Raw genomic sequence first — 24982 nt, forward strand, 5'->3', positions numbered from 1 at the left:
GCGTGCCGCAGGTCCAGTGAGAGGGGGGCTTAAGCAATCAAGAGTTGGCAGCCAACGTTGCCGACGTTTAATGAGTCTCTATTATATGTCGGGTTTATGAATATTTTCGTAAATAAACGTAATACTGGTACTATTTCTGCCAGGGTATCACAGGGGAAATAAGCATGCTGTGTCATACAGGTTTCGGCATTAACGCAAAAATAACCAGTAATAATGCAATGGGACGCACATATTCATCGGGCTTTAAACTCTACTTTCATTATCAGAGATTGGTATGGGAGGAAATAAACTTTTGCTCAGTTATCCTTCCACGCAGATTTCAAAATGTCAGCTTCGATTCCACTCCTTGTCTTCTTGACCTGTTCATGGCGATATCGTATAAGTCATCGAGAAGAAATGATTTTTTGCTGTGCAATGCAAATCATATGAAGGAAATACTTACCTTTGTATGCATAATGTTACACAGTGGATCATCATCATCACAATGTTACCACAAACTGAACCCATCATCTAAATGCCTCTCTTCATTAAATGATGTAGCCTAAGTTTAACGTGACATATCTTCAGTTTCAAAATCTACCGGTAGATAATGATATTTTGTTATCGCTTTAGGTATCAAATATTTCCAATCAGTAGTGCTGATATGATCATATAACCTTAAAGCGTACTTGATTGATTTCCTTTTGGAGGGAAAACCCGTGGGTATGTAACCTAATATTACAACATTTCAAACATCACACATGTGGGGTCAAATTCTATATTTGTGCTTTTGTGCGTTCAGAATCGATTTTTCACTTGAAACCCCACGTTGTAATGCCAATACTTGATATCACTATTCTCCATCTAAGGAATACTCGATGCTGTCTTCTTTTCTTGTTCACTTTTGAAGTCAAATGAATATCATTTGAATGCCACATGGTACTTTAATAAACAGTACAGCCGTGTGCCCAAAATTTTCTTATCTGGGATGTCCACACATCTCAAGCTAATTACAAGCCCAAAGTATATTTTGAAATATAGTATGCGTGCTTCTGAAGACTTAACACACTGCTAAGAACCATATAGCCGGATGGTGGATGCTGTTTTATGTACAGTTGTATTATTTTGACTAATAAGAAATAAAGAAAAATAGCCCATGGATACCACGATTCAATTCGTATAATAAGTATATAGTAAGACATTTTGATTGAATTTCAAGGTACATACGAAACACTATCAACGATAGTTTTGATAAAAACATTTAATAGTTGTATCTACATGGTAGGTCTTAAGTACCTCTATTACATGTATTTGTGAAGGTCAAGATCAATGAGGTCATAAAAGGAGAAAAGTCAGGTGATACATGGTCGCCAGCGTCCAATACATTATTGTGTGTTCTACTCTCATGACTGAATACATGTAGACACGACTGCCATTGATATAAAATATCATAACAGTAGCTTGAAAAGTTCATGTGTTGGTACATTGTGCAGCTATTTTTGAATGGCGTGTCCATATCCATACCTTGGAAATCAGTTTTTCATCCTTTCCATGATGATATTTGAACAATCCCCACTGTTGTTGAAGAAAAGTTGTTGCTTTTTTTCATGTAGCTGCAGAATAATTCATAGCCCCAACCAACTCTCCGTAGTTGTGGAGTAAAGACTAGATACACGAGGAATTCCATTCGAGCAGGTTGTCTATCATATTATCTATTATATGGCTATGAAACAAAATGCTGAGTCACACAAACATATTAACTGTTACTCTGAAGACGTCCAATACAAGATGATCAGAAAACACGGAGGAAGCACGTTGGATACCGTAATAACTGCCGCTGCCTTATCCCATCCTGAGCTCTTGTGTATTGGATTAGAGCTGCCACTGATGAAAGCAAATAGGCAGCGCGCAAACGACGTGCCGCAAAGGCTTACCGATCACCACTGCTGACCTGATTTGACGTGACCTGCATGGTCTTCATTACACTGAGATGGGCGAACATGACTAGAATTTGCAATGGAATCAATGTGTGTGACCAAACTTTACCACTTCGGTAACATCACAGAGAAATAAAAGCACATGTTTATTACAGGACACAACAGCTACGTGAGATGAATAAAACGATATTGAAATCAGTAGTTGTCATCAGTGTTGTATATGTAACACACAGCATGCACCAACGGTTTTTGCACCACCCAGAATATGTACCCAGCTGGCATTTAGAGTCGCCATGAATTACACACACTATATACACGTACATAAAACTGTACGGCAAAGTACGAAGTGTCAGTATCTTCCAGCGCCGTGGTAGTCCTCGAATTCCCCCAAGGCGTCGTCGTATTGATGGACGTCTTTCCTATCAGAGAGCAGCTGCCACCGAGGTGCTCGGTATTCTCGCTCAATTTTCTCCTACCAGAGAGAGAAAAAACAGTTGTAGCTGTTCCTACCACCACTAGCATGATTAGTTTGCAAGCAATGTCTTCTATTCATTGTACTGGACATGGCTCAGTACACAACCACGCGTTGAATTCCATATATAGCAACAGAACTGCAAACCACTTAACCCTTAGTTTCAAGGGGTCGTGAATAACTTGGATTCTATTATGTTGTTTTTCTTGGAACTCCAACGTTCGAATTGGGAAATGAATCTATGTATGCCGGTGGCGCCAGTGGGGCCGACGCAGGGTTAGCATACGATATTTTTCTTTGCTTGGTTGCAGAATGTATTTGCATAACATGACCGAAGTGCACGAAGGTCAAGGTTGCTTTGAAATGCCTTCTCTTTACATGTTACGAGTGCGTCCCAGAAGTGTGCATGAGAGATCTCGTATCTACCGTTCTTTGGAGCTTTAAAGGAGATAAGACCATTTATCATCCATACCTCTTGAGGGCGAGATCCTTTGTGCCTGTGCCTATGCGGAGATTGATGTTTACATTCACTCCGATTCCCTCGGTCAGGTGTTGAATAGCTTTGCGCAGGAACTGCAAAACCTATAAGGGAAGCAAAGATGATCAACAAAACCCTCAAGCAGTATTGTAGATGGATCTTTAATGTAGCATATTTCTATTTACTTGTACGTTTTTTCCTTTCAACGGTTTCTCGTCTGCTGATAGTGAAGAGTCTTTAAAAGTATGTATTAAGCGATACACCTACGTGGGTATGATATTCCAATTGCATATGGATCCTTGGCCATCCTGGGGGGAGGAAGGGGTTTAGTCGCTGCCTCAAGTACGTCCAGGTTAATGTCAGATGGTTCAAGGTTCACTTGCTTTGGCTGACCGTCTTTGCAATCTTTTCCTGGAAAATATGACCAAATCAAATCAACAAAACCTGTTCATTACAATCTTCCATACTGTCAGATACAAAAACGTTAAACGTTAGTTCAAATACTAACGGACTTTTCTTGAAATAAATCGATGTTGCAAACGAGTAGGGATGACGTGTATTTAAGGGTAAGAACTTGCTTGCCTTTCTCTTTCTTTCCACAGATAAGATCCTTTCTCCGTACGATGAAGATGATAGCCACCAGTGTCAGAAGAATGGATACAACAAGAACACCGGTAACAACGGCAATCATGATGACGGGAGGCCCTGGGCATTGAAGAAACCGAGCGATTATACAATCCAATAGAATTATTGAATGGAGTCTTTTATTGCACATTTCTTCCACACTTGGCTAAGTACAGGTCAAAACAAAACAAAATAACAAGTACAGTTAACGGATAAAAAAAAAGGATGACTATCTTTAGATAAATTCTACTTCTCCTCGCTTTTCGGTTATAGTAGATAAAAAAGAACAAACATGTTTTTCAATAGAAGGTTTGTATTACGACAGTACAGATGCATCTTAAGACTTTTAGTAAATATGTCATTTGAACACATGTTAGTTTACATGCCTCTGTGATCATTACGCACGGCTGTTAGCAGATTACAACTTTGAAGTTGTTTTCTTTTGAGGGTGATTGTTAACAAAACAATCACTATCAAAAGAAAAACAACATTTTCACTATCAACATGTCATCACAGTTGCGTTAATTATAATTACAGAACAATAAATCATTCTAGATATAAATTTATGACTATATCTCATCATCCCTTCCTTATCATCCCTGTAATACTATATATAGGAATTAACTTCTTATTACATATCACTTTACTGACCTGTCACCATAACTCGAAACTCCCTGGTGTCCGATCCGAACATGTTTGTGGCCTTGCATATATAATCCCCGGAACCAGCACTGCTGACGTGATCTAGGATCATCAAACTCTCCGTGTAGTCATCGGTCGTCTTCCCCCTTATTGTGAGTCCGTCCACAGATCCCCCCGTGAGTGTAATCTCCCGGCCTTCAGGGTTCCGCCAGGACCAGATGATGCTATCAGGAGGCGGGTCAGAGGTCACCTCACATAGCAGTGTGACGGAGCTCCCCTGTGTGGCGTGTGCAGTCTCTGGGTCTCCACGTATGTCTGGTCTACCTTGAGTAGTAAATAAACACTTGGGATGACATTGGCACTACTGGTAAAAAGCCTTCAGAAATTCTAGCTAACAAATTGCAGTCACACTACTGTCATAATTGACACCAAGCTATTGAATGAAGTTGCTTGCAATACATAATAAGGTCGTTAACAATTCCGAGTGCGCATGCACAAGGTCAAAGGTAAAGGCCGCTTAGACATTAAAAAACACGTCCGACATTGTTATGCAAATCGGCAGACGGAGTCTGGACATGTATATAGAAATGATGGTCAAGAACTGTTTACAGGTCAAGTGCCTTCACCCTTGACCTTGCGCATGCGTACACGGAATAGTGAACGACCTTATACACTGTTACAAGGCCTTTTGATTTTCTGATCGTAACCAGACTAGAAGTATTTATCTCATGAACTACGCCAAGCTGACCTTGAGTTATTAAAAGTGGCATTTAAATTTGTGGTTGAAGATTATCAGATAAAAATGTAAGTAGTACGTACCGATGACATCTATCACTGCTTCTTTAACACTCTCTGAAAATGCCAAGCTGTCCGCCACGCACTCGTACGTCCCTTCTGTTTGATAGTCCAGACGTGAGAAGCGTAACGGGTTGTTGAAGTACAGGTCAGTGTTCTTTCGTCTCCACCTCACGCGGGGGGTCGGATTCCCGTCCGCTTTACATTCCAGGAAAAACTCCTCTTCACTGTCGTAAAGCACGTTGACTGTTTCATCAAAGGTTTCTTTAATTGATGGAGGATCTGGAGAGAACAACATAGCAGTATCCACTGTGAACTTTGTGATATCGTCACATCCGTGCTAATAATATTTCTCCATGTTTAAGATAAATATTAAACATTTGGTGTACGAATAAGGTTTGACAATAAACCAGAATAAAGTCAAAAGAAATATGCTTACACAAGATGTCCAGTCTTATGGAACCTACGTCGGAACCTACGCCATTGTCCGCTTTACACTGGTATGTTCCAACGTCTGATCTGGACACTGCCTTGATTATGTCCGAGTGTCCCCTGTAAAATACACAGTACTAAATATTGCCAACTCAAAAATAGAACGTCCTATTATATACATGTACATGTAGAAAGCATCTTAGATCTAAAACTCCAAAAGAAAATTGTTTTATGGAAGAAAAACAAAGCGAGCAGGAGCAATCATTCTGATGTATGGGCATATTGCTGTTCTTGCATATCTACTGGTATGCGAATTAAATAACATTGGAATGTAAATTGCTACGGTCCAGAATTAAGACGACGTGAGCATCGTATAGAAAACTAAGATGATTTCATGTTATACATGGTAAACTATAAGAAATATTACAATTATTTCTCCGTCAGATATTGGCTGCCAAACCTGTCGTTGTTTCCCCGCCAATGAGCGCCCCCTAACCTCTTCCACGTTACTACAGGTACGGGGTTTCCTTCTGCCGTGCAGGTCAGGTTTACCGGCTCACCTTCACGTACTCTGAAGTAAGACTGCGGGACGTACACCTTCGGAGGATCTGATTTAGCAAAATATAGCACAAATAATGATATTGAAATAATTCACACGATTATCATTTTTGTATAATTTTGATCTGTCTTTATAACTTGTATATGATATTTACAACTCAAAATCTACTTACTATTTCCTCTTCTTTTCCATTTGTATCATTAGGATTTATGGTATAATTTCCATTTGACCTTTCGTTAACGTTGCTTCGTTTGGTTATGTATAACTACTGTCTAGTTTCGAGGGGGCCCACGAGAAGCCACATAGGCTTCTGCCCCCCCTGCATGTTTTTATTTGCCCTGTTTACCTATTGTTTTATAATTGTACATATGCATGCAAACAATAAACAAACAAACAATATTGACAGTATACATCCACGATGCCTGTACATTAATTTGTATGTTGATGTGTCCTACAAAAGCAGAGGTTCAACTCAGGCTGGCTTTTGGCGTCTTTCCATGCGTTTTTCTCGGGCTTTCTATTTTGTCAGGTTTTCCTTCTTTTCCGCCCGCAAAACTGAAAAAAAAACATGCACCCAGAACTTAACTTCGGAGTGTCTTTGCCTAGTACATTCATTATATGTCTACTGGTAACTGGAGGATGACAAAGTTGTGGTATCATTGGATTTTGCCGAACTACGCATTTTCTGATAACATTACTTCAAAAGTTGCATGATAACAGTATTTCAATATAGCAAGGTTCTTTATTCACAATAAAGTATTTACAAGCAGCCGAAGTTTCGATGCCTGTCTGTCATCTTCATCAGGGCAATAGTCATCCAAACGTCGGCTCTTTGTGAATATACCTTGCCATTCAGTTATTCACCAACCTAATTAAACTATTCACGGAAGTATTTCTTTAATCTTGTAGTAATATTCTTATAATCTCAAAGTTAGCCCAACATTAAATCATCATAAATGATATGCATATTGTGCATAACAAACTTTTAGCCTACTTACAAAGTACGTTCATGGTGATGGAGGTCCTCTGTGGAATTACTAATGAGGGTAATCCTTGGTCAGCCACACAGGTCATATTTATACCGTTATCCCACTTTGTTAAGTATGGCACGTACATGTCATATTCTATCATATCATCGTCCGTAGATTCTGCAGCGTGTGCAAACCGAGAGTGTCGTGTTGTGCCGTTGTACCATGCCAGTGAAGGCAGCGGGCGGCCTCCTTCAGATCGGCAGGTCAACTGTAAATCTTGTCCCGCCACCCTAGGGCTTGCGAACCTTTCTATAATGATAGGTGGCGTCAGCGGTGGAACTGGTAAAACAGAAATATTCAACTCATAAATGCCTATTTCCAATTAGTTATCTAGATACATTATTGATAAGGGCAGGGTGTTGAAATGTATTTGATCAAGCACCGGAAGTATGAAATATCGCATTCTGGCATCATTCCAAAATGCAATTGTTTCTCCTAAAAGGTTGAAATTGCTTTAGCCGTCAGTGCACGAGCATAAAATATGTATCTTCTTCAAGCAGGCTAGTAACCATATTGATTCCTTCACACTGACCTATGACAGTAAGCTTGACATCCTCTGGATCCTTCAGTGAAAATGTGCTACACCGATAGACCCCTTCATCTTCCAACTTGACGTCCCTAATGTTCAGGTTATACACGCCCGTGGTGTCTCCTGAGTTGCCTTCGCCGGTGATGAACATTCGTGGATACTTTCCAGAGACAGAAGTTCCCTCGGAGATGTAGTGTAGGTTTGGCGGGCCAAGCCAGTGAACCGCCTCGTTTTCCTTTAGATCATCGAATCCACAAGATAAGGTAGCACTGCCGCCCAGTAGCACCGAGATCGGCTGGGGCTTGCTTCGGTACACTGCAGCATTCACTGGAAAAATAAACACAGCTGCTGTAGTCGTCAATGCAGAATGTACCATATATTTATTCTATACAATACATGATCAAGACTAAACTTAAAGAATATGGATTTAAGCATTAGGTGTATGGTTTTGGTTACTTAGGATTGAAATGCTTTTCCTGGCTCTAGAGCCGTTATAATCCATTATAATGTCTTATCAAATCAGAAGACGTATTGGATATCAATGATGTCAAATTGGTTTAGAATACCCATTACGTTATCCTGTTACCTTTTGAAAGTGGAGGTGGCGTGCCGCCATACCGATAACAACACTTCAGGTCATGAAATTTCACCACTCTGATAGAATTACTCTGAATGTTTACCAACTTACGTATGACTGGTTTTTGTATGGACATAACAAGCCGCCAGTAATGAAGTCAAGGAGCGTCACTTTGCACTGGTAACACAACAATGCTCCAAACGAAAGAGCGTCAAACAAAGATGATTGCTTAAGCTCTTTGTCCTGTACTTACAGTTGATTCTTAGAGAAAACGTTCCAGAGGATTCTAAAATAAAGCTCTGTGTCCTGCATGCTGCTCATGCCTTATAACGTAGGAGGGGAAAAAATTCGATCAAAGTTCATCGTAGAGATCCACAGCAAAACCCTGGCAGAAGAGGCCCTAGCTGTTCAAGCGATAAAGAAAGATGAATAGGATACCATTATTGAGATTCTTGACAAAGACTTAATTAAGACTTTTCAGGCACGCATGACTTTAGTTGTTGACACTAGCCTGGGTGCCATCCTATTTCTACCGCGGCTCCTACATTCGCAAATGTATGGGCCCCGGTAGAAATAGGATGGCACCCAGGCTAGTTGACACAGGAGTAGCTGCGGAAATGGCAGGAAAGGAACTGGCTGTATCCATATGACTGATTTTTTGGGTGTGGCATCACATTGGGAAATTTCAAACTATTTTGGGCAATTTTCAGTAAAGAAATATATGAAAATACGTTTCACATCACTGCTAGTATAGAAAATATCCTGCAACAAAGGATATGCCATTCAGCAAACATTATGTCAGCATTGATTCTTGCAACGATGTAGTCCCCATTCAAAATTCCCAGACCTTCTTCCAGTTTGGATGGAGAAGAGAGCTACACATAACTCTCTCCTGATTCTTTATGGGCGAAATATACGAAGTGACCCGTTTTATGCAATATCCATTTAATAGTGTATCCATTGCTCTATAAATTTTACAGCTGGTATTGGAGTGTCTGCCAACCCCTCCATCACACCTATAGTCAGTGGCAATGGGCGCAATTGATTCCAGCGCCGTTTGGTGATGCAATCAGGTTGGCCGATCGATCTTGTTCAGGCAGTTGAGGTAGTGGAAAATTGCACTGGTGAAATGGGCAATTAATTTAGACAAAATGTCTTTTGTTCAGATATGCCATTGGCTAAAAAGCATTCTGTGCTGTAGCAGTTGTTTTGTTGATCTTCATTATTATGAATTCGTAAGAAGAAAACAACCTCTATGAGAGGCAGAATATAAATCAAACGTTACAATCACAATCATATCTACAATGTTTTAATACATTTTCACTAACTTCGTTCAGAGGTAGCACAAGACTTGAGCTACATTGATAACCTAGTTCATGACCTCGTCGTATTTGATTGTCACTAGATCTACAAATCATCATAAACTATATCTAACATATGATAAATTTGAAATTGATACAAGAGCGTACCATTCATCTTCCATGCTCTAGTTCACCACATAATTGATGGTGCATGGGTCAACGACTGATTACTGTTAATCAAACATTAATTCCAATAACCTAATGGCTAAATTATTTGTAGACACCTTTCTAGAATACAGTGATTAAGGTAATTATTTTACGCTGTACTTGACATGAACTATCTCCTCTGGCATTCATGAGTAGAACCTCTGGTGTGCCTAAGTCTGAGCAGCTTGTAATTACATAGAAGTTAAGTATCAAGCTGAGCCTCAGGTATCTAGTGAAGTATTTGTAGTTGTGTGCAATTCCTGGAATTTTGCGATAGGTGGTAAAGTAATTATGTAATAGTATAATTATAGAAGACGCGATACAGGTTCATAATGGACTTACCCTTTTCCAAACAGCTGTCTTTCCTGAATTAACCATGAAACTATTACCAAAAAAAGGTCTAGAGCTCTTATGAGCTGGCAAAATAAGATATATGCCAAATAGGCTTCTTTGATAAAGTTAGATCCCTTGACATTCTACGAATAATCAGTTCAACTAGCTGTGTTTGGTATGTTGCATGCTAAAAGCACTCAAACAAATCTTGTCAACAATGATGATGTATCAAGGAATAGCCACAAATTGCAGTACTCGGCAATGAAGATGAATATCTTTATGGATGATTCCCAGGCAACCACTGCTCTGCAATTAAAGTTTATAACCAATCCAGGATTGCACTTTCCAAGAAAACCTGGTTACAGGTTTCAGTGACATAAAAACAACTCCAGCGACAAACATTACCATGGGACCAGTATCAAAGCCCGTAATGTCATTGCAGGGTCAGACTCAGAGTCACAGTAAGCTAGATTGAGATCCCTAATTGTGATTCGATTCCTGTAGTGTATATGCAGGCTCAACTCCATTACCGCGGAGGCGTAATGTGTTGCCTAATGGCCACAGCGGATTACTTGGTGGCGCTGGCAGACAGTCAACTGGGGACTACATGACATAAGCCTGACAATAAACACCTCTAATAAGTATTATCGAGATCTTACGCATGTTAACGCTATAATCTATGCTAAAGCAGCCACCAAAGTTGCAAGCTTGCCAAATATCTGCAGCCTAGGGTTCACTTAGAGATAATAGTTTTATCGTTTTTTGTTGGAGTCAGGAAATATGATATCAATATTTATAAGCCTATCGTTTTGGTTTCATTTACATTTGGTTACAATTTCAAGCACCTGCAGAGGCAAACGTGTTTGAAATTCATAACATACAACCAGAGGTAAAATCGAACGATGATGATATCACAACCACCCACCACACCTATTCCGAAGACGCCAATATTCAGAGGAATAAAAGCAATAAAAATCAGGTTACAGGCAATGTCTTCAAGAAAGCGTAGTGAGAGTATTACAGAAATGACGAAAAGGCCTACTAGAGTGAAGACTGCCCCTGTAGGGATATCTACAGAGGTTACTTGTACAGACCTTTAGTGCATAGGGATGACTGATCAGTTTATCATATAATTGCTCTTCGTGTTACTGCTGCGACCTGTGCCAAAATGTATTATTTCGCACATCCTGATTCCTCCATAATCATTTGACAATAACAACGCCTACCTACGCGAATGCAATATTATCATACATGTATCACGAGACGAAAGGTGAAAGAGCAAACAATAAACTACTGCATAAAACCCACACTGAAACCACAGGTTGTCGATGACGCGTTGCGGTGAATCTTCATCGCTTAGATCATTGAATTATAGTATCATAACTGAAATAGTCGTAAACAGTTGTGTAAATCAAAGCAATAAATTCGTTTTTATATAAACGCAGAACAACACTGTTCCGGTTTAAAGATACTGACACGCGTAATGTCAATCCATAATGTGCGTGAAGGCGGTTCATAGTTGTTATGAAGTATCCGTGATATGTGGACCTTTAGATATAAAGAGAGAGCTCAGTTGAGAATTAGGAGATTTATGATATAGCGCAGAAAATCAATAAAAGGAATAGGTAGTTATAAGGTAAATTAAATCTTATCCCCATTAAGGGTAAATTCTGACCTATAGCATTTCATGGTGTTGATCCTCTTCATGTGGAAAACTCGCATCGGCGGTTGGTATTCGTCGAAAGTTGAAAGCGTTTAATACATTTTTACCCGTCTTCTATTGAAAAATATGTTCTTCAATCCAGCGGATGATGAATGTAGATAACACAACGTGGGTTACATACTGATTAGATAAAATATACACAAACCTTTTTGTAATGCCATAGATTATTGTTTACCATCTAATCTACAGTAAAATCGCTATTGTCATGTAGAACTACACTGAGGGATGCCAAACCAGCGTCATTAAGTAAGCTGGATCACTTTAAACGTGGTTAAAATGTGGCCCCCTCGCCATGTGTAACGACCTATCAGCAAGAATACTGTGATCTATTTTGAAATATGCCTGAACTTCAAAGCCGGGTGCCTCGGGGGGCCAGGCGTCGACAATCGACCACTACATCACCATTGCAATGGGATTCCACACCAATCGATGCCAATCTAAATGAACATTGATGGATGCCGCGCCACGATGGCAAATGTAGACTCTGTAATTACCAGCTTTCGTACCCACCATTATAGGTATAAGCGGAAAACTGGAGCAAAATACCACCTATGGTAAGGTTAATGACAGGTGATTTGTGACGTTACTTGACTTTATCGGTGCTTCTGCTTGAGAACCGTATCATTAGAATAATTCTCATCACCGCTTCAATCATTTTAAATTAGAGATAAGTGTATGTCTCAAGTGAACTATCAGAGAGAGAATTACTGTGATGAACAACAAAGATGCCGTCTCATCCACCTGACCTGCTTTGATCTCACAGAAACTCAATATCTCCGTCCAGACAAGGCTTGTAAAATGAGGAGCCCGAATGAGATTGCAAAACTCCAGAGTTAATTGGGTCTCTTCCTTCGAGACAAGACAATATTTCTTTCTTCTTGTTACCAAGTGTCTTATTCTTTCACGCACTCGAATAGGAACCACTATAGCCTCTCTATTTCAATGCATAAGAGTATCTTAGTGAATTATTCAGCAATACTACAACAGCTTCACATCGGGCTATACACAAACATGAATACTTCCAAGTTTATGCCTTTTCCTTACAACTGACATTGAATCTAATATCTAAGATATTTGTTATGATATTTTATGTTATATTAGATAACATCATCTTATTATTATCATACTATTGCGCCCTTGTTCTATAATTCATTACTTCATCATAAATTGTTTTGTTTATGTGTGCCTGCAGGGCACATTGAAAACCACCCTTGTGGCGATATGTTGTCCCTAGGTAAACAAAATCAAAATGAAATTAAATATCACAAATCACATATTGGATGCTGTTGCCTTAATCCCTTCATTTTGTAACATAATGTGTACAATGTGTATGAAAATAAGGAAACAGACTGAACATGAGCATTCATGAATACCCTATAACACCACATGTCACATTGTGTAGGCATTGCGATGCGTTCACTGGCGGCATTGTCGTGACCCGACTGCTAAGGAAAGATATACAGCTATCCCTTTGGATGCATCTGACCAATCTCGATGTCGAAGAAGAGTCCCTTTACAGTTGTGAAACGACCCTTTAGCCCACAGGAACGCTAGATCGAAATGTACTTGCAAATTGTATGCAGCTTGTCAGTACGCAAACATCTCATGTAACGTTTGCTTCTCAAAGGTATCAATGGACGGAAATTTAAAGTTATACATTATATAGACGCCAAAAATAATAACTCAAGCAACTGGATACAATTTTGAAACAGTCAGACGTTTCAGTAATTAGCATCCGCTATCTTTCGCCAGTGACTAAGATCTGGTAGAACTAGGTTTTTATACCAAATCTCTGAAAAGATATGTTAAGTAAAGACAATTTCAGATGGTTAGATACAGTAGCTAACATATCTATTCAGAGGTTTGGTATAAAAACCTAATTCTACCAGATCTGTCCTTAGTCACCGACGAAAGATAGCTGATGTTATCTGAAACGTCTGACTGTTTCCAAATTTTATCCAGTGTAGTTATTTTTGGCGTATCTTATTACCTGGATGTCTAATCTTCATCATTATATATATATGTCACAGTAGAGATGGCGATTTAGGACAATCGGCGATTGTCCTAGGACAGATCGCGATTGCCGTTTGTCCTAGGACAGACTGCGATCGCGATCTGTCCTAGGACAATCGCCGATGTTACTAGTAGAGATTGCGATCGCAATCTGTCCTAGGACAAACGGCGATCCAAACTTAATCATGCTAAGATATTAAGGAAACAGCTATTTTTTTCATAAACCATGATTTTATTTAGTATTTACAAACTCTGATCAAAACTCAATTGATGCTAAGATAAAGGAAACAGCAATATACAGCAAAAACGTTTGATCACCCTCCAAGTTTTATTGTTTTGCCAGAGTTGTGAAATCATTCAGTATACGTCTGACTGTGAAATGATATACAAATGTAGGTGTGAAACTGTAGTATCTTGAAGCTGAGATTGATTTTTTGACACATGTTTTATCACTTTACAATTGTTATTGTTCTCCTAAGGTTGTGAATTCAATGTGAAACTGTGAGAAATGTCTTGACACCTTAAAATTTGCATATTGAAATATTGTTGGATCACCTTCTTCCAACTAACATCTTTCACACATTATTAAAACCTTGTCACTCAACTTTATCAGAAATTACTTTATCAGAAAACATACTCACATGAAATCTATCCATTATAAAATATGAACCAATTCACCTAGAAATTAGTAGAATAGTTAATAATTGTGAATGTAGTATGCTAAACTTGATTGAAATGTTGTGCAATGATTCATTCTATTTTCTAAAGCATTTCCATCTAATCAGAATTTGTCTATTGGCAAGTAGAATCGCCGTTTGTCCTAGTACAGATTGCGATCGCAATCTCTACTAGTAGAATCCGCGATTGTCCTAGGACAGACCGCGATCGCAGTCTGTCCTAGGACAAACGGCGATCGCGATCTGTCCTAGGACAATCGCCGATTATCCTGAATCGCCATCTCTACTGATATATATATATATATATATCTTTAAAACAGTTTGTGATCATGGATATAACCAAGACTGACGACAGTGTATACAGCCGCAATGTTAACAACTATTGACAACTGAATGTAGGTCACGTCAATATTCTTAACTTAACTACCACCCACTCCGTCCATCATCTACAAATCATAGGAACATGATGTGCTGGGTATGGAAATGTTTGCAAGGTAAAGCCCTGTTTCCTTTTTTTTTGTTTGAAGACATACGCAAGTCACATGGAACTAAAGGAAAAGATATTGGTCATTTTTCACTGGTCAATATTTTTTGGAAATATATGTTGCTGTTTTGTAAAGCATGACTGCGTAGAACCCTATATTGTCTCAATACATGGGGTTAACACGTCCCGAGCAACTGATATCTACCCTCTGTCAGATATTACGGCTAAACAGGTTTACGTGCATTCATATCGACGTGTCTTTTATAAGGGTCATACCTAGAACCCCTGATGACTTAACATAACACTGTTGTTCTCCATTTGCTCAACAGGGAATAGCCGGTGGAGCTCAATATCTCAAAGGGTAATAACTTTAGAACACACGTGATGCTACGCCCTTCTCTTTCATAATACTTTCATAATACTTTTCATGTATTCGACCGGAAGTCTACTCAAATTGTATATTTTCTAACCAGAAAATTCATTTACTAACCAGAAAATGCATCATCTTTTGCATTTTCACGTACTAGTTTCTTATCAAAAGCATAGATATGATATTAAAAGAGCAGCAGAAACAATTATTATGATTATTCATTGGCAGAATGTACACGATATCTAGGTGAAACGTCAATTGATATTCTACAAAGAGATGTATATGTGGCTGATGTATCTCTACTCACAGAGCAGAAACAATTGCAGGGAAATGATTAATTAAACCTTCTATACTATATCTGTTTGACTCATTGTATCACTTCGCCTTTGTAAGCACGGTCTCCTGGGGTTTCACAAAATACAGTCGCAGAATAGACCAACAATTCATCAATCTGAACTCCTGCCAACGTTAGTCTCCAAGAGCTCAGTCTTCTGACACATTGAATGCTAATGTGAATTAATGAATAGATATTGTATTGCGGTACTCTCTATAGTATACTGTACAAATCTTGTCCATTATCTGCTATATATCTATGAAATGGAAACCATGATTGCTTGTGCTATGGTTCTTGTGCATTTTCAACATCTACGAAGTACTAGGTTGCCTGCCAAACTGGTGTGTTAAAGCCGCTGGGCGTAGATGAAAGATTTGATCATAGACATGACTAAAAACGGTGCTTACAATAAACAGTGACCCCGGTGTATACTGCTGTTCTTCAAACTATGCATACCTATCTTGACTTTGAATGTACAATAGAAAGTTCTGCATTGCGCCGCAATACGTCACAGCTCTAAGCACGCTGTCATCAAGTGATGGACCCAATGGTTAGTGGTTCGGTTGCTTAATATGATACGTAACATGGTACGAAGTTACAAAATAGTTTCCACAAAAAGAAAAGAGATATATTCTTCTTTACCTCTAGATCTGATTGTCTTTTTATGAAGTCATTGAATGATTTTTTTTTCGAAAATATTATTGCTATGATTAATAACACACTTGCCTGTAGCTGTTGAATCGTGGGCACACCTGTGTATGAAACAAATTTTCCTTTATCACTTTTGAAGCAGTATTTGGTCTCATTCCACACGGAACCTATGGCCCCATTACGTTGCCTATGTTATGGCTGAAATGTCGGGAGTTCAAGGATCATCCAGAAGCCTAAAGGCTCAAATATGGCTGCCACATGTTTTCAAAAGAATCCAGTGCGTGTGCACAACTGTTGATGCTAGGAGTTGATTAATGGACCTTTCAACTGCAGGGTCCTTTGAATTGTCCTCAAAACATTTCAAAGAATACTTATCATATGCTGAAGGTATCACGTGGTTTAAGATAGAGTGCTTACTGTTAAACGAATATGGTACCCAGGCTGCAGGAGCCAATATGTCTTACATGTTCTCGGGCTAGCTATATATAGGCACTCGGCCCGGCCCGCTGGCTATAATATGGCAGAAGTTGGAAATCATCGAGAGGTTGTTTTCAAATGCAGCAAAGTCGGGATCTCATTAAAGTATCATTTGAACGCATTCTTGACAATTCCAGTCCTATTCTATATATCCTGAGTTAAGGGATAACATAAGATTATATTTCAGAATTTGATTTCAGAATATTTGGCGAAGCTAACATTCCTATTTAAAAATTTCAACAAAGGGGTTGAATTTTTGTAATCTGTTATTGAAATTATAAGTCACAAGGGTGATGACCGGAGACTTGGATATGCTTACATTATGACATAAATACATGTATTTCTTTCAAATCATTTACAAAATTCATTTCATTACATAGCAACATCTCCCATCATACATAATCAGAACGCACAATGTTCATAAAAAATGTATTCATTCTGCTCACTTCATGCGTTGGAAAAATGAATATGTAGTCGACTCTTGGGCGTGATCATTTAAAGGGTGCCTCGTATGCGTTTGAAAATGAATATGAAGTCGACTATTGGGCGTGATCATTCAAAGGGTGCTTCGTATGTCTTTTCAACTCGCATGAAAGGCTCACGGTTTCCACTTACCCGCCTCTGTGTTTGAACTGCTATTAGTGTTTCTCTGGCAGCTTCACATACAGTTTAAGTGTCAGTCGATTTTCTACACATTCATCGCCTTCCATCCATAAAGCAGCGAACTGCATATAGGTACTTAAAAATTTCTATAACATTTTAAACACTCTTAGTCCTTATATCTTTGAGTAACGATTTTCCATTTGATATGATCGACATCTGCGCACTCGACGGAGAAAGGAGCTCAATAGTAGATCTCGCAGACTGATTTACGCTATAAAGGCAAAGACGGTGAATCCCTCCAAGCTGTACGGCTCCTGAGCTAATGGTGCTCTCAGCATCTAAAAAGGAGCTTACTACATGTTTCTAAGTCTATAAAAAAGAGCTTACGGTACATGTCGCCTACGCCGGGCGAAAGATGAAAAGGACGCCCAGATGTGATGGTAGCTGTTTGCCAGGGGGAGAAGGGACGGTAGGCTGCGGGTCAAGCTGATGAAAGTTCGATAAAGCACTCTTTGAAGCTTACGCCCGGGGAGACTTCGCTTGATACAACAAACACCCGGGATGAAAAGAAAGTCACGTTCACAGATGTATTTATGATAAAGGCATTGTTACATGTGCCTACAAACAGGTGACTCTGCAGGCGTTGGACGACTGTAAAGTAATTCAATTATTCCAGAACAGTGTAATACCCACTGGTCATCGCACCCACGTTCACAATCATAGCAATCTGATATGATCAAAAACCATCTACTCCCTGGGCTGCATTTTTTAACAACATTATATTCTGCAAAATCTGTGCTCTACTAGTCATGCATGTAGTGCTTGGGACTAGAAAAGATGATACACTAATATTCATCTCCCAATACATTCCAATATCTTTCTTTAAAACTTCAAGATGAAGTAGTCTAATGTCGTCCCATAGCCCGTTTGGTGAGGTTGGTTTTATTGAGCTTATATCTTGAAGTTCAATGTAAGCCTGACGTTTCATACACGTAACAACCATAAGCGTAACACGTAGATCTTCATTTTTGTGTCATAAATGCGGCTCTTACAGCGATATGCCCTTTTCTCCATGGCATTTCAGCTCAAATGAACGGCTCATGAACGCAGCTTAGGTTCTGCCGAACGGTGGATGATGTCATCAATGCAGCAAAATGTTCATTTTGGGACAATATGCTGTCTTTTGGACATCAATTGTACGTCTTCGCGGTAGATACCAGTGAAGTGAAACAATATCAATGAATCAGGTATATCGTAAATAACTGAATCGCAATATTGTATGGCCACATCCTTTCCTTATGCGTTTACAAAATGTGCTGGCGCATGGTACCACCCATGTACTTACAAATGTATAGACAATTTTCGCTGACCTTCTGCTTTCAGTGAAAATATTCTACGCAAGCAAACAGGGTGATTTGTTCTCTTCTACTTTCAACTACCCACAGCGGGGTTAGGTTGATAAAGCATGTGGACTCTGGTGTGGTATAAAATCAATGATGTAAAGAATGCGGCTTAACCTGTAGCAGTTGATAATGCAGCATACTGCGGATCTTTTCAATTGTGATTCTCCACAAAACCTGCATCTGGACGTACGAATGTATGGCATCATTGAAGTTCTGATAGGTATCTAAGTAAGTAGAGATGATTCTTGCACTCCTTTCACTCAGCACAAAGCAGTGAACACCGAAAATCAATCATGAAGGTACCTAGGTGGGCTTTTGAAAACCAGTTCTGACTCTACGATACAATGATAAAGGGTGAATAGACGCTTAAGTCGTGATAAGTGTTTCAGAGAAGAAAGCGTTTCTTGCCTGTACAAGGCAAGATAAGCAAGTTCTGTATGTTTTATGAAAGTGAAAACTTGATGGGGATTTATCCTTGACATTTAATACTGCTACTGATAGAGGTAGTTGGAAAGCACTACACCAACGAATCTTGTAATTTAAAGAAACAATACTGTAATTATTAAAGATACCAACAACCTCCCAAGTTGAGATGACAGTGTTCTAGGTACTGCCAAACAATCGAACATTTCGTATTCCGACCACATTCCAGGGGTCACAGTGGTAACCGGTGCCTTAGTTATTCATTTAAATTTTAATAAAACATGAAGTTATAGCACAGACAGAAGAGATTAAAAGCCGCGTAGCGTTTGAAGCTAGCTAATATGGATGGGATGAAGCAGTCATCAAGAAGTTTATCATTCTTTGATTGCGTCTGTTCCTTTACAGGAAATTAATAGATGCAGAGATTAAAGCTAAGGAAGGCAGAGCCTTCTTGAGTCTAATACGCATGGAGGCACTTTCCTAACGAGAACAAAATAATGAGTAACCGCTTCTGTAATAGATTTTGCCGTAGGCGTCTTAGCCCATGATTTGTTCTTGTAGAAGAACAGTCAATGCCCCTTACATACTCAACTAGCAAAATGGGAGTTTATTTCAGTACCCTTTGTGACAATGATTTCCTGGATAATGAAAAGGCATGCATAGCAGTAGGCAATTTCCGATGTTCTTGCAGATAGCAGTAACTGTAAATTGTTTATGGGTCCAAAATGGAATCTACCCTTGATGTAATCCATACAGATAACAGAGCATACCCAGGTGCTATTTTTTTCTTTGCTAATCTTCTGCGACCGGAGGGAATGCAAATCCAATCACATATAAAGATAGGAAAACATAAGTGTCTAGATTTACAGATATTCAATTTGATTACCAAGATGATAAGGAAATTTTGGACACATTGATAACCTGTCTGGTAAAACATGCCAAAGAGATATAGATATATATAGAAAATGCATTGCTGAATGTTTCAAGAAATATTGCAGTTCGTGCCATAATGTAAATGAAAAACAGTGAGAATCAAATTCTACGCTGAATATTACCCGAGTCGAGAGTAACGTAAATAAGGTGGCTTAATAACCAATCGAGAAGGACAACTGGTAACAAATTAGTTATTCCATAAGATAAAGCTTAAAAGATTCTCTCACAACAGAAGTGTAAAATGGCTTAAACATAGGCTTACCTTTCGTGGCCATGGAAAGGACCAGTAGCAGTAGCATCGCGTATCTCCAGTTTGCAAACATGGTGAATTGCCTTGTGGACGACTGTCTGTAGTCAACCGCTTTCTGCCAGAGACTGACGGGACTCCCTACGCCCGGCGTATAAATACTGACATTCGCGCATGTGAGGCAGCCCCGATGGGCTGAGAAAAGCAGCCGTCAAAATCGATTACTCCAACATTACGTGACAGAACTTCGATACAAACAAACCATCGACTCAAAGTGATAAGAGTGCCTCATTTGCATTTCCCAGTGCTAAAAACATTCCTTAAATTCAAATGTGGACACGGGGAACAAGACCGTGATTTACGATATATCAAAAGCACCACCGCCCAACAAATCCAGCGGGACTGGGGATGCTTGGTGGGGGTCTATCCGTTCAGGAAGGGCGTTCGTACGATTTCACGGAAGCGGAAGCCTGAAATAACGGTATAACGTATAATGATTTTGTGACAACCAATCAGACTACCGAGGACCTAATGCCCCGTTATTCCGCACTGACACGGGAACGAGCAGCCGGCGAATTTTCAACTTGTTCCAAACGTGTCAAGAAAGTAATGGAAGAAGATTTCTCACAAAATAATGGGCTTTGCTAAAGTCTTGTCCAATGTAACATGAGCAGGAGTGGTATTGCTTTGCCCTCTATTTGTATTTTACGCACGCCTAGGCTCCTCGCTCTGAAGACACTGAAAAGTAAGGTTGCGAGTAGACCTAGCTGCATGCTTTCAAGTCGTTTTAAACTGTAAATGTACTTGACACTTTTGAGGTGATAGGTTGGCAAAGAACGGGCATTGCCTTCCGTAAGCCATCTCCAAATTGGACAAGGACAATCTTTCCGGTAATACCCCCTTTTCCGTGAGGGCTTAATTGAGGAGAGTCTGTCAAATACAGCGCAATGTCAAGACCTATACGCGAACATATCCCTTCTGGATTTCAACTGGTAAAAGCAAAAGCGGCATATGGTTGGCAGTATATTAAAACTAAGCACGCACATCATTATTGCAGTAGGTTCGACTGATCCAGATTTAGTTAAGACATTTGGAGACAACTATGATAGGAAAATAGATGTTCCCAGAAATCCCTAAATCTTACTCAATGCGCGGGCATTTGTATCGCCCGTAATACAGTTGTTCCTTTAAAGGGGGATGGATAGGAGGCTTAACGGCAGGGAAATGCCATGTGAAATCCGGCATTTAAGTAAGATGAATAGCATCAGATGAGCGACGCCGTTTGCACGCATCTGTTATCGTTTCAGACATAAGTCCGGTGAAGAAACTGTATGGCTTGCAAGGAGGCAGACAACGATATTCCATATCAAGTGACTACGCTGTCTCTTCGCTAAGGTAGAGGAATACAATTAAAACTTCACATATCACCATGTATTACCCGAAGTCATTCTGCTCCGGAACTCCATTTCAAGTGACAGCCTCGCGGGCCTTTCTTTACAAAGGTGCCGCTGACCAAGACAAATGTTGGTACCTTAATGGTGAACATCATTACTCGCTCTTCCCTAAGGTTGTGAACTCCACTATCGTTTCACTTAATCGGCTGGCGTTGACTCCTCCTCGTTACTGGCAGCAACAAGCGCCTCGAGGAAGGCTGCGAAGAAAATGAGAACCACTGACTTGACCCTGTGTAGATGAAGATAGTTGTTGCAAAGTTTCATTCCATACAACGCATCTGGGGCGAGGGACTCAACGGCGTCTACCAGAAGAGTTGATGTCCCGGGAGAGTGACTCTAATGTCAAGGATATAGCACAGGGCAATAGTAAAATACAGTCATTCTTATGTTTACATGTTCTCTAAAGTAGCAAAGGAAGCATACACTTTACCTTCTCCAGATACCTCTTTATCCATGGTTGTTTACGTCAAACAAAGTTGGTATGTGCTTCCAGGTCTTTATGTTTTAACTTGAATCTCGAAACGTCATAGACATTCAAAACTACTCTAGTTCGTTGACATGACAAATTAAAAACAAACATCCCCGAAGTCTTGTGTATAGATTTAGAATGCACACATTAGCCATTACTGATGAAGTGTATTCCCTTTGGTGGATTACTGTTTTTACAGCGAGCCAGAGGGGGCGTTTAGTCTAAATACTTCAAATGTTTTAAGACTGGGAAAAAGCTTTTTTGTCACGCTACTTCGGTGTCGTCTGTCGATCGATAGTTTTTAGCCCGGTGGCATATATTCGCACAATATTATCACCTTTGAGCAAGGCACAATACTATACAAGGCATGGTAAAGTAGGAAAAAGAAATACAGTTCTAAAGACTATGATTTGTAAGGAAACCCCTATAAGCCAATTAACATTGAATAATGCAGCTAAGTTCGGGATATGATATTTTCTAGTTAAAAAGCGAGTGGAACTCGATATCTTACTTATCTTTCTTATTCGTGGTACATTTGGGCCTCTCTCAGAATATTTGAGTTGGTGTACTATATGGAACCATTATATGATCATGGCATAAGGAGCTTATAGAAATCCACCAATCATGTCATCATGCGAACGTCATTATCCGCGTGTCACTAAAGGATGGGGATGATGAATGGCACATTTAGTAGCACATTACTTTCCATTCAGGACTTAATACCCTAGAATTCATTCCCATTACACAAAGATCCTATGAGGTCGCCATTTGCCCACATCGACTGAGTGACATTTAAAACTACTTACGAAGTCATCTCTAACGTTCCAATGACCACCGTCTAATGAAGACCCATGTTAAAACGTTAATGCTCTTTTCGATAATAATCAGCGGTATAGGTAAGCTTTGGCAATAAGTAATTGCTTCTCCAATTTGGTCGAAATCCACTGACTACCTAGGTTTAATTACGTGGAGAGTATCATTAACCTATTGGCTGGCTAGACGGTATTGCTTGGATGAGTCTTTAGTGTATCCACTAGAGTGGTTATCACTGGCCTTTCTCTAACCATCCGCAACAAAATGCACCGAATGATGAAGTTCCGCAATAAAGGTAAAATAAAAAATGCTTTCTTATCTGTATATTTCTCTTTCCCATCGTTTGGTAATGACGTGTAGGTTGCTGCACATTTTGATTGAAACCAAAGGCTTTAACCATGCATCTTCACAAACTTATTTGGAGTCACTTGCTTCGATGTAATTAATATTCATTCTCGTTTCTATAGATATATTTTCTTGCTTTTTTTGTGTGGGGTTATTTGCTCATTCTCACTGTTTATCATCAACTTGTCGGATCATTAGATTATGTTACCCTTTGTTTGAATTTGTATAGATCATGTGTGTCAGTTTCGTCTTCTTTTTATACATGTTTATTCATAAGTTGGATCGGTGGTATATGTTTCTCTTCTGATTATTAGGTTCTTTTTTATCTCATGTCATGTTCTTCTATTACTTATGAAAAATGCAAGAAAGTCTGATGGTGCTAAATCCAACCATATGGTAGAACATAGCCTATGGCATGAATATGGTACAAGGCTATTGACACACTTGACGTATATTAAAAGTACAATTCTAACTATCAGGAATATTCAACAAACATCCAACATGGTGGATTATGATACCACCAGCTGCAATATACTTTCCTGCCAACGAACCAGTTTTATTGCATTGAACAGAATAAACGTAAATCTCTATGCTTTTAATGATAAAGAATATGACATAATGCAACACTATATATATGTTCTTAAGCCCACAGCGAGATGCCTCATTGACACACGCAGTGTTAATCAATCACGTCCTTACTCTTTGCCACGGAAGTTCCTGAGATTAATTACAAGGTGTAATTGGCATTCATTGGGGTCAACAGCCCTTCAAACAGTGCCAAGAAATCCCATGTGAAGTAACATTTCATGGGCTTCAGCTCTGACCTTTAAACTTTATATGTGAGCTGATGATATTTATAGAGGTGCCATTTGGTTCTAATCGTCTGCCAGATTGCACATACATCACTACGATATTTTATGCATGTTCTAGTCATGATAAAAATGGCACATTCGGGTCTGTCATATAGAAGGAATGATCCTGAAGGAAACAACACCTGAGTGTGCGTGTTTCATGAGTAATGACGCTGAATTTAGTAGTTGCAGGCAACGAAAAGGTGGCATTAATTTGAGACGGATTGACTGGAGGAAAGTTCCCGGTCCCAATGGAAATTGTATTCATAACCATAGAATTAATCAAAAATGTTTCGTACATTTCTTATAATATTCTTTTCGCTTGCTCAACAGAATTTGATACATTCCATTCTATAGATAAATCAAAATAAATTCTAGTAGGAGACAACTCTTACTGTGTACAAATAGGTAAATATATCAAAGAATGTTTAGATCTTAGAACTAGTAGTGTAAGTAGGCAGTAGTAGTGGGCAACCTCAAACCAACCGTACACACTCACGCCACATCTTCAGAAAAGAGGCTGTAGCCGCGTATAGTTCCCGTTTAGAACTTTATTCGAGCCCACACCTGTGTGTTCCCGTTTAGAACTTTATTCGAGCCCACACCTGTGTGTGGGCTCGAATAAAGTTCTAAACAGGAACTATACGCGGCTACAGCCTCTTTTCTGAAGATGTGGCGTGAGTGTGTACGGTTGGTTTGAGGTTGCCCACTACTACTGCCAACTAGTAGTGTAAGTGATAGGTTAAACTCGACATGTTGAATTATTCAGATACTTGTACGTAGGTTGATCATTATGTATCCCATTGTTTGTTGTTT

The 24982-nt window shown here is 39.4% G+C and overlaps 1 protein-coding gene across 1 annotated transcript; it reads right to left on the reverse strand.

Moving 5' to 3' along the window:
- Positions 1–1140: 1140 nt before the first annotated feature.
- Positions 1141–20719, reverse strand: LOC136436853 (kin of IRRE-like protein 3). Its single transcript, XM_066431235.1, has 11 exons — positions 20250–20719; positions 7482–7805; positions 6917–7228; positions 5820–5967; positions 5367–5479; positions 4952–5209; positions 4142–4456; positions 3449–3571; positions 3134–3277; positions 2861–2970; positions 1141–2388 (listed from the first exon to the last, which is right to left on the reverse strand). Exons 1-11 carry the CDS (start codon positions 20308–20310, stop codon positions 2266–2268), a joined length of 2031 nt encoding a protein of 676 aa, XP_066287332.1. The 5' UTR covers positions 20311–20719; the 3' UTR covers positions 1141–2265.
- Positions 20720–24982: the final 4263 nt, after the last annotated feature.

Source organism: Branchiostoma lanceolatum, chromosome 1 (genome assembly GCF_035083965.1).
Source record: "Branchiostoma lanceolatum isolate klBraLanc5 chromosome 1, klBraLanc5.hap2, whole genome shotgun sequence".
Taxonomy (NCBI): Eukaryota; Metazoa; Chordata; class Leptocardii; order Amphioxiformes; family Branchiostomatidae; genus Branchiostoma; species Branchiostoma lanceolatum.

What these genes read in the sequence shown, in the direction of transcription:
- LOC136436853 (XM_066431235.1), bottom strand. Translation starts at nt 20,310, where the DNA reads ATGTTTGCAAACTGGAGATACGCGATGCTACTGCTACTGGTCCTTTCC. An exon ending in CATCACCATGAACGTACTTT is followed by an intron (nt 5,968 to 6,916) that starts GTAAGTAGGCTA and finishes TTGCTAAATCAG; the next exon opens with ATCCTCCGAAGGTGTACGTC. An exon ending in CTGTGGAAAGAAAGAGAAAG is followed by an intron (nt 3,278 to 3,448) that starts GCAAGCAAGTTC and finishes CATATTTTCCAG; the next exon opens with GAAAAGATTGCAAAGACGGT.